We start from the raw sequence: 11,240 nt of genomic DNA, 5'->3' as shown, positions 1-11,240 counted from the left end.
AGTACCCAAATCTCAGCTGCTAAGATGTTTTTCTTTGGTGAGATTTTTATTTTTTTAATTTTATTTATTATTAGAGTTGAAAGGGACCTTGCAGGTCATCAAGTCCAATTCCCTACTTAAGTAGGAAACCCTACACCACCCCAGCCAGGTGGCAGTCCAATCTCCTCTTGAATATGTCCAGAGTTGGGACATTCACAACCTCCACTGGGAGGCCATTCCACTGGTTGATCGCTCTGACCGTCAGGAAGTTCTTCCTTATTTCCAGGTTGAATCTCTTTTTGGTCAATTCCCATCCATTGCTCCCGGTCTGGCCCTCTGGTGCCCTGGAAAATAGTATGACCCCCTCCTCTCTGTGGCAACCCCTCAAATATCTGTATACTGCTATCATGTCCCTTCTGGCCCTCCTTTTTGCTAAACTATCCATGCCCAGTTCCAGCAACCTCTCTGGCCCCTGGACAGAGGTGGGCTGCTAAGGAGGAACAGTGACGTGTGCTCACCTCCAAGGCTCTGAGTGTCTGCGGAGTCCAGCGCAATTCTGCTACTGCACCTGGGCAGGTAGCAAATGCAGAGTCCAGTGCAATTAGGCTACTGCACCTGCGCAGGTAGCAAAATCGCACACGGACACACAGGTGCACCACAGGCTGGACTCGGCTAGCACTCAGAGCCGAGTCCAGCCTGTGGTGCGCCTGTGGCTAGCACTCAGAGCCAGAGGCCACCTCACCATTCCACCTTAGTAGCCCACCTCTGCCCCCGGGTAGAGCCCTTTCCCTCAGGCACCCTAGCTTGGTGACCTGGAAATGGAACTCTTGCCTCCCAACCAGGAGATGGTCAGTTCAATCCTAGGTAGAGGCAGATATCGGATCTCCTGCTTGGGCAGGAGGGTTGGACTAGATCAGTGTTTCCAAATCTTGGCAACTTGAAGGTATCTGGACTTCAATTCCCAGAATTCCCCAGCCAGCATTTGCTGGCTGGGGAATTCTGGGAGTTGAAGTCCAGATATCTTCAAGTTGCCAAGGTTGGAAAACACTGGACTAGATGACTCGCGAGGTCTCTTCCAACTCGGTTCATCTAAATCGGGGGAAAGACGCGGCGGAGGGGCCGGTCGGGCAGGGGGGCTCCAGGCTGGGGAGCTGTCCGTTTCAGCACCCTCCGACCGGGAGCGCTTCTCGCCCGCCGGCTGCGTAAGGGGCTCCCGGGGCCGGGCGGCTGCCGGCGCGGGAGGGGCCGGGGCCGTGACGGGCTTCCTGCCTCCCTCCTCCCGCCAGCCGCCGCCAGCCGCCTCCCCTCGCCGCCTGCTGCTGCCGGGGCGGGCTGGCGCTGGCTCCGGCACAGGCAGACCGCGCGCCGCGCTCGCCGGAGCCCTCGCCTTGCCGCGCGCCCGGGGATGGGGCTCCGGCGCCGGGCTGCTGGTCCTCCTCCTCCTCCTCTTCCTCCTCAGCCGCGCGCCCCGTCCCAGCGGGGCCCGGCGGGCAGGGAGTGCGCAGCGGGGCCGCGGCTGGCCGGCGCGGCGCCTGCTCGGGGCTGAGCGCAGCCTGGCTCGGCCGGCCGGCTGGCCGCTGCCCGCCCGCCCGCCCGCGGGGCCATGCGCGGCGATGAGGATGTGTGAGCGCGGCGTCCAGATGCTGATCACCACCCTGGGCGCCTTCGCCGCCTTCAGCCTCATGACCATCGCGGTGGGCACCGACTACTGGCTCTACTCGCGCGGCGTCTGCAGGACCAAGTCCAGCAGCGACAACGACACCAGCCGGAAGAATGAGGAGGTCCTGACCCACTCGGGCTTGTGGCGGACCTGCTGCCTGGAAGGTAGGCGGACGCGCGGGCCAGGAGAGGCGAGGCCTGCGGTCCCGGCCGGCATCCCCACCCCACCGTCGGCGGAGGGGGCGCTCCGGGCCGGGCTGCACCTGTTGCCCCCCGCGCGCTTGTCCGGCCGAATTCAGCCCCGAGCCACGCGTGGGAGGCTGCCTGTGCGGACGAGACTCGCTGGGTGGGCGCTCCCAGGCTCTGCAACCGCGGGGAGGGCCGGCAGCGGACGCCCCGGCCGGGGCCCCTTCTCCTGGGCAGCTCTCCCTTGGTCTGCTGCGGGAGGGAGAAAATGCAGTGAGCCAGGGAGCCTTCCTTCCTTCCTTCCTTCCTTCCTTCCTTCCTTCCTTCCTTCCTTCCTTCCTTCCTCCCTCCCTCCCTCCCTCCCTCCTTTCTTCCTTCCTTCCTCCCTTTCTCCTTCGTCCCTCCTTCCTTCTTTCCTCCCTCCCTTCCTCCCTCCTTCCTTCCTTCCTTCTTTCCTTCCTCCCTCCCTCCCTCCTTCCTTCCTTCCTTCTTTCCTTCTTTCCTTCCTCCCTCCCTCCTTCCTTCCTTCCTCCCTTCCCCAGTCCTCCCCATAGGCGTCTCCTATCTGCGGGAAAGCCAGAGGTTCCTTTCTCTGCATGTTACCTACTTGAAATCTCACAGTCCTAACAGCTGCACATAAGCACGCACCAGAGAGACCGAGAGGGGGGAGAGGGAGAGGGAGAAGAGGCAGAGTGCGTGAAGAGGTGGAGCAGCAGGTCTGCAGGTCTGAAGCAAAGTCCCCTGGGGGCAAAGCTCCTGGCAAAGCAGGTTGCAGTCTTTTGTCTCAGGGTTCCTCGGAAGAGCCAGACAGCTTCAACTTCCCCAAAGCTGAGCCTTGAAACATGTGTGTCCAGGCATGTGTACAATATGTTGTGTGCATGTCTGCGTGTGTACATCCCCTTCTGGGAAGCAGTCCTGCCTCTGTCCACTGGTCTTCCAATCCCCCACCCCCAGACGGAGCAAGTGATGCCTCTAGACCTCATGGACTGCAGCATGAATCAAGGTGGGGGAAGAGGGCTGCTTCTTCCCATCTTATGGAGGCAGCCCCCTCCTCATGGACCACATGGTCCAGATGGTCCAGAGACCACTGGGCTTCCAAGCCTCTTTCCCCAGGGGCTCTTGTCCCCAGAGTGGAATGTTTTGGGGAGGGGGCATCAATCAGGCTACAGGCAGCGGAGGAAGCATGGTGGAGGGCTGGCGGGGGAGACACGGAGGGGAACCTGTCAATCCCTCGCGCCTTGCCAAAGCATGAAAAGCCCTTGGGCAGCTTCAGAGAACCAGCTGAATATCAAACCTGCTTTAGAGACGCAGCACAAAGGAAAGCGAATGAAGACGAGAAGGGCTCACCGTTGGGTTAGAAGACAATTCCACTTGTGGCTTTCTTTCTCAGTGGAGTCCTTAATAGACCCTGTCTACTTCCCCTGGGTCCCTCGTTGTGTCCAGCTGCTTCTCTCCCCCACACACACACACCTGCCCCACCTCCTCCCTTTTTTGGGGGGGGAGGGGGCTGTTCAGGTAGTTCAGTCTTTCAAAGGCTTCCAAGTCTTTGTCACTCCAACGAGCATCTTTTCTTCAAAACGGTCCATCCATAGCCACTTCTTAGAGTTCTTCAAAGCTCCTGCTTGCACCATCGGTCATATTATCAGCCGCCTGGTCTCTTTCATTTGGCCTCTTCCATTTTTCTAAGCAGCCTTTTGTGAGTCTCGCCTTCCCATGCTATGCCCAAATATTTCAGTTTTCGCATCGTTCTTCGTTCTTCTGCTGAGCGGTGAGATTTTACTCCCACCATCTGGTGTTGACTTGCCTCTTCTTCTGGCCACCCGATGTATTTTTCACTATTGTCTCCAGAACCCCAGTTCAAAGGATCGGTTTTCTTTGTTTGTCTTTTCTGGGAGCCATATGTTGCAACAGGGGAAACAATATATTGACAGTGTGTGGCGTCTCTGCAGTTCCATATTTGATCTAGATCCATCGTGGTATTTCTCACAAATAGCAGATGTCTCTATATCGGTGCTACAGTCAGCATCGCAGTCAATTTCTGTGCCTGGAAAGACAAAGTGTGTTATCATTCCTCCTTTTTGAGTTGACATAATGCTTCCCCCCACCCCTCTTTCCTCCTCCTAGTAATGTTGAGCAGAAAAGTCTGGCTTTTACACTCTCTTCCTCTGCAAAACAAATAATTTTCCTCTCCGGTAGTCATCAACCTGCCTGTGATAGTTGTGGTTTCTCACAACAAAAATTAACTTCAATGTCGCTTGGCAGGGCCTAGGGGAAGAGCCTTCTCTGTGGGGGGCCCGGCCCTCTGGAATCAACTCCCTCCGGAGAGTCGCACTGCCCCCACCCTCCTCGCCTTCCGCAAGAGTCTTAAGACTCATTTATGCCACCAGGCTTGAGGTCATTAGAACTGGAAAAGGTGCAAAAAAGGGCAACAAGAATGATCAAGGAAATGGGGGCCTTCCCTTATGATACCAGGTTGCAAGACCTCGGTCTCTTCAGCCTTGAAAGACGGCGTTTAAGGGGTGGCTTGATCAAAGTGTATAAAATCATGCATGGGATAGAAAAGATGAATAGAGAAAAATTCTTTTCTCTATCACACAATACTAGGACAAGGGGGCCCTCCCTAAAACTCATAGGTGAGGACAAATCAAGGGAAATATTTCTTCACCCAGAGGGTCGTTGGTTTATGGAATTCACTTCCAGAAGAGGCCATGACAGCTGTCAGCCTTCAAGGCAGGATTAGACAGATTCATGGATGCCAAGTGTATCATAGGTGGTTATTGAAATGGATGTCCATGTGCCGCCTCTATGTTGGTTGAGGCAGGCAGGATTCCCTTGAGTACCATTTGTTGGGGGTCAAGGGAAAGGGAGAGTCTTGCCTTCTCTTTCTGCTCAAGATCCCCATGGACAATTGGTGGGCCACTGTGTGCTGGACTCGATGGGTTTTGGCCTGATTCAGCAGGGCTCTTCTTAGGTTCTTATGTTCTTATGTTCCTTAGGTCGCAGCCCCCTGGCCAACGAAATGAGATATATGTTGTATGATTGAACAGGTATGGTTGTTTTTAAATATCGAACTTTTAGACAGTGATTTTACATTTAATTAAATTTGCCTTTGTGTTGTATTGTCATCTTATATGCTATGAGAAGGGCGGCATACAAATCTAATAAATAGATAAATAAATTGCTTCCAACCCAGCATTTCTCATGGTTCCTTCTGCTTATGTGTTCAACCTAGGCACACCTTGTCCGCCACTTCGGACCTCTGAGTTATTCTGTCTTTCATTCTAACTGTTGCTTCCTGGGTGATGATTCCCTTGCCCTCCCCAGGACCCCACAGCTTTAGCTATGGGGCCTCAGGTGCCCCTGCCCCTTCTGAACAAGGCTCGGACATCTGGCAGTTTCCATTGTCATGTATTGCTGAAGTTTGAGTTACAAAATCTCAAGCATTATTTTACAGAAACATAGAAGATTCCCAGCAAAGATTTTTTTTATTTTTCTCTCCAATCACAATTACAACATAAAATACCAACAACATCAAATTGCATCACAATAAATCAATTTTGAGATTATGGTATACAGATCCAATGCTACCTCCTTTACTTTAGACATCTGGACAAAAAAATAGCTGCTCAAGTTTCTTATATTATACTAATAAGCTATTAACTAAGATACCTTTTAGGCTGTTCCTAATTTTAATCACCTCTAATTGATTAGGCTGTAGTAATTCAAATTTTCCCCATATCTCCTCCATATCAAGAGGATTTTTCTTCTTCTTAACAACCTCCCAAGTAAATCCAAATAACTCAGTCAAATCTTACAAAACCTTATGGTTCACAAATGAACCAATAAAATCCTCCAACCCACTTTAGACCATATGACTATAAATCCAGTGACATAATAAATTCATTCCTCCATTATCTATAACCTGTGAAATCATCATACCCTACTCTAATTTTATTCTAGTTATGTCGCTCCAAACCCAGCGGAATCATCATACCCTACTCTAATTGTATCACTGTAAGCCCAGTGGAATCATCAGGCCCTATTCTAAAGAGAAAAAAAGAAGAGAAAAAACAACAACCCTCTAATAACCCATTGGAATCAACTTCTAAGTATATCGCTGCATACCCAGCTGAATGTTCATACCCTACTCTAATTTTATCGCGGCATACCCAGTGGAATCATCATGCCCTACTCTAAATATATTGATCCCAATAGATAAAAGGAAAAGTTCCCTTTCTTTAAAACAAATTAAATTATAGCCTTTCATAAATTTACAAAAAAAAATATTTTTTAAAATAATCATAGTCTACCTTTTAAAATTATAATCTGTATTTCTGTAATTCTATAATTTCTGTAATTCCATAAGTTCTATAATCAATGACTACCACTAACATAATCCATCTAGTCTGCCCTTACACTATTTCCTGTATTTTATCTTACGATGCAACTATGTTTATCCCAGGCATGTTTAAATTCAGTTCCTGTGGATTTACCAACCACGTCTGCTGGAAGTTTGTTCCAAGCATCTACTACTCTTTCAGTCAAAGAATATTTTCTCACGTTGCTTCTGATCTTTCCCCCAACTCACCCCAGATTGTGCCCCCTTGTTCTTGTGTTCACTTTCCTATTGAAAACACTTCCCTCCTGAACCTTATTTAACCTTTTAACATATTTAAATGTTTCGATTATGTCCCCCCTTTCCCTTCTGTTCTCCAGACCAGTGTTTCCCAACCTTGGCAACTTGAAGATATTTGGACTTCAACTCCCAGAATTCCCCAGCCAGCATCTGCTGGCTGGGGAATTCTGGGAGTTGAAGTCCAAATATCTTCAAGTTGCCAAGGTTGGGAAACACTGCTCCAGACTATAAAGATGGAGTTCATGAAATCTTTCCTGATTGGTTTTATGCTTAAGACCTTGCACCATTTTTGCAGCCCGTCTTTGGACCCGTTCAATTTGATCCATATCTTTTCGTAAGTGAGGTCTCCAGAACTGAACACAGTATTATTCCAAATGGGGTCTCACCAGCGTTCTATACAGCCGGAACGGGGGTGGTGGTTTGTAAGTGCATTTTTCAGTTTCTCTCTTCTCCTCCCTCCCTCCTCCCCGTTTCCTGCTTTGGAATAGACGTGGATCTTTACCGGCCCCTTGGGTACAAGCTGCGTTTTTCATAGCTGCTTTGCCAACAATGTTTGCTATTGCAAAAGCCCTACCTCTCGCTGCACTGTGGTTCTTCATGAGATCACCAGCACATCTCTTTCTACCTAAGCGGCTTTGCGTCGCACCTGCTGCACCATCTCTAACACAGAGTCCTGGTTCTCCTTTGGCGAGAGGGAGGCGGGAGGCATCTATGGGGTGGCTTGAATCCAAAGCAAAGGCCTCCGTGCTGAGCAGCGAGCGAGACAGGCCAAGCAGTTGGATGGGAACTTTTGTCTGCGTCCAAGGGGTATTTCTTGGGGCCGACGAGCACCGGCTGTTTCACTAGTTCTCCATGTTGTGCACTTTGCAGTGGGGAATAATCCTGCTCGGGGGGGGGGGGGGGGCTAGTCTGCTTACAAGGGAGGCTGAAACGAGCCAGCCAAACGGAGCCTTGTTTGTGCATGTGTCTTGAATGACTTTATGGGCAGCACTGCAGATATGCTCAGAGACCGTGTCATTTGGGAAGCCAGCTGTTGATTGACAAAGTCGGTACTTGCTTATGGCTGGAAAGAAATTTCCTCTCGCAGTCGGGTCTGCTGGAGACAGAGCCGGTCCTTCATAGGGAGCATGAGAAGCGCAGGAAGTGGGGGGGGGGAGACTCTCTGGCTGCCTCATGAAATGGGTGAAAGCAGATGCTTGGGTGGGATTTGGGGCGCCGGAGAGCTCTCTGCAGCAGGAATTCTGTTTTCCAAGCGATTTATTTATTTTATTTTAAATTATTGAATTGGATGTGTATGCCGCCCCTCTCCGAGGACTCGGGGCGGCTCACAGCAAGTGCAAAGACAGAACAATAATATGAATCCAACTAATAATACATTAAAACAACCATTAAATTCAATTAAAAAGAAAACCTATCAAACCAATTATACTGAAAACATTCATTGATCAGGGGGAAGATCTAAAAGCCCCAAGCCTGGCGGCAAAGATGAGTTTTTAAAGTCTTTCGGAAGGTGAGGAGGGTGGGGGCAGTGCAAATCTCTGGGGAGAGCTGATTCCAGAGGGCCGGGGCCCCCACAGAGAAGGCTCTTCCCCTGGGTCCCGCCAGCTGACGTTGTTTGGTCGATGGGACCCTAAGGAGACCAACTCTGTGGGACCTCACCGGTTGCTGGGATTTGTACAGCAGAAGGCGGTCTCGGAGATAGGACAATGAATGGGACGATGAGCAATTCTGCCTGGGTTATTTCTGAAGAGCTCCAGCCCTGAGACGGGTAACTTGCTAAGAGGGGAGGGAGGTTCAGGGGTTGGAGTTACTCAGAGGAGATTGAGGAGCAGTGGAAAGAAAGGTTGCCAGATTGGAGGGAGGGGCAGAAATCTAAGCCACCAGTAAATATCGGGAAGGAGAGGCAGGAACCCCCCACACCCACACCTCTGCTGCTGTGCTGTTGCATCCTGATATATTTGTTGTGAGTTGCCCAGAGTCCTTCGGGAGTTGGGGTGCATATAAATTAAAGTAATAAATAAGAGATACATAGAAACATAGAAGATTGACCGCAGAAAAAGACCTCCTGGTAATCTAGTCTGCCCTTATACAGTACTATTTCCTGTACTTTATCCTAGGATGCATCTATGTTTATCCCAGGCATGTTTCAATTCAGTGACTGTAGATTTACCAACCACGTCTGCTGGAAGTTTGTTTGCAAGCATCTACTACTCTTTCAGTAAAATATTATTTTCTCGCATTACTTCTGATCTTTCCCCCAACTAACCTCAGATTGGGGCCCCTTGTTCTTGGGTTAAATAAGGTTCAGGAGCAAAGTGTTTCATATTAAAAACACTTCCCTCCTGAACATTATTTATCCCTTTCACATATTTAAATGTTTCGATCATGTCCCCACTTTCCCTTCTGTCCTCCGGACTATACAGATGGAGTTCATGAAGTCTTTCCTGATTGGTTTTATGCTTAAGACCTTGCACCATTTTTGTTGCCCGTCTTTGGACCCGTTCAATTTTATCAGTATCTTTTTGTAGGTGAGGTCTCCAGAACTGAACACAGTATTCAAAATGTGGCCTCACCAGCATTCTATACAGCGGGATCACAATCTCCCTCTTCCTGCTTGTTATACCTCTACCTATGCAGCCAAGCAATCTACTTGCTTTCCCTACTGCCTGACTGTACTGTTCACCCATTTTGAAATACTGTAATAAGTAAACAAATCTGAGGCTTACGGCCTTCTGCCACATGAACCCCAGCGACCAGTCAGGTCCCACAGAGTCGGCCTTCTCCATGTCCCATCAACTAGACAATGTTGCTTGCTGGGGCATAGGGGAAGAGCCTTCTCTATGGGGGGCCCGGCCCTCTGGAATCAGCTCCCCCAAGAGATTCATACTGCCCCCACCCTCCTCACCTTCCGTAAAAGTTTAAAGACCCATTTAGGCCATCAGGCTTGGGGTCAGTAATATTTACATCCCTTGCCTTTGAATGGATGTATGCTGAATGGAAAGTATGTTGGTGTAATGTATATGACTGTTTTTAGATTAAATTGGGGTTTCAGACTGGTTTTTTTAGTTTTATTGGATTTCAGAAGCGTAATTTTTTATATGTTGTAAGCAGCCCTGAGTCCTCAGAGAGGGGCGGGATAATAATAAAATAATAAAATATAAAATAAAATAAAATAATAAAATAAAATAAAATAAAATAATAATAAAATAAAATAATAATAAAATAAAATAAAATAAAATAATAATAAAATAAAATAAAATAAAAAATAAAATAAAATAAAATAAAATAAAATAATAAAATAAAATAAAATAAAATAAAATAAAATAACAAAACAAAACAAAACAAAACAAAACAAAACAAAACAAAATAAATAAAATAATAATAAAAAATATTTTGAAACCTGTGTGTCTGTTTGAGCTTTCATTTGGGGCTAATTATCGGCTGGCTTGCCGTGCAAGACGGAACAGACTATAACCTGGTTGCCAACTGTTGAGGCTGCCTCTGAAGCTCTGCTCTGAACAATGCTCTTTTTGCCAAGCAGACAGTTGGAAAGGACAGGTGAGGCCAGAGGCCGGAGTGCAAAGGCCAGTTGGCAACAGAGGCAGGAGGCTGAAGCAAGGGGAGGTCGCCGGAAGACGTGGCATCCCCCCCTCCCCTTCTTCTCTGCCTCCAGACTCCGGCTTGTTCACTGAACCAACCCTTGGAAAGCCATGTTTGCCTCCAGCGAAACGAAGAAAGCAGGGCAGCGGTACTGATGGAAGGAAGAGAGTGGGGCGGGGAGCTGGCCAGAATTGTGCACGGCTCACCTGAGCTTCCATAAACAAACTGGGCTGGGGGGACATCAGAGCCTCCCCAGCAGCCAAGCAGCTGCCCCCTGAAGCTGACATTCCCCCCTCCTCGTTCCTAAGATAGGCGATAGGAAGGGGGTCCTGCCACAGGTTTGTCACCAATGAGGTTTTGTCAGCTACAATGTCCCACTGCTGTTTGGCCGAAGTCTGTGGACAATTTGCTGGCTGTGGGATTTGCAGGCAGCAAGAAGAGCGTGACCTGGGAATATTATATCTCCGGGTTCCACTGCACCCTGGAGACATCTGTGCTTCTGTCCATGTGGAAGTTGTTATGTGGTATCAATAATAATAATAATAATAATAATAATAATAATAATAATAATAATAATAATAATAATACATATCTACTATGTTCACCATCAGTATATAATATCAATTTTGGTTATTATTGTGGATTTATTGTGATGATGCTGATGATTATTATTATTATTGTTATTATTATTATTATTATTATTGTTGTTGTTGTTGTTGTTGTTATTATTATTATTATTATTATTATTATTATTATTATTATTTATTAGATTTGTATGCCACCCCTCTCCGAGGACTCGGCGCAGCTTACAAAAAATAATACATGTGATACAAATCCAATATTAAAAACAACTTTAAAACTCTTATAAAAAAACAACCATACAGTTCAGACGAACCATACATGAAATGGAACAGCTAGGGGTATGTCAGTTTCCCCAAGCCTGGTGACAAAGGTGGGTTTTCAGAAGTTTTCAAAAGGCGAGGGTGGGGGCAGTCCTGATCTCCAGGGGGAGTTGATTCCAGAGGGCCGGGGCTGCACAGAGAAGGCTCTTCTCCTGGGTCCCGCCAGATGACATTGTTTTGTCGACAGGACCCGGAGAAGGCCAACTCTGTGGGAACTCATCGGTCGCTGAGATTCGTGTGGCAGAAGGCGGTTCCGAAGGTATTCTGGCCCAAAGCCA

General features: G+C 48.3%; 1 protein-coding gene across 1 annotated transcript in view; it reads left to right on the top strand.

Moving 5' to 3' along the window:
* Positions 1–1,592: 1,592 nt before the first annotated feature.
* Positions 1,593–11,240, top strand: part of CACNG3 (calcium voltage-gated channel auxiliary subunit gamma 3) — a 113,499-nt gene continuing 103,851 nt past the window's right edge. Inside the window, 1 exon segment of the mRNA XM_070760900.1 lies at positions 1,593–1,803. Within this exon segment, the coding sequence (XP_070617001.1) occupies positions 1,593–1,803 (211 nt within the window).

This window comes from Erythrolamprus reginae, chromosome 9, assembly GCF_031021105.1.
Source record: "Erythrolamprus reginae isolate rEryReg1 chromosome 9, rEryReg1.hap1, whole genome shotgun sequence".
Classification (NCBI taxonomy): Eukaryota; Metazoa; Chordata; class Lepidosauria; order Squamata; family Dipsadidae; genus Erythrolamprus; species Erythrolamprus reginae.
This window is presented reverse-complemented; position numbering and strand designations above follow the sequence as displayed.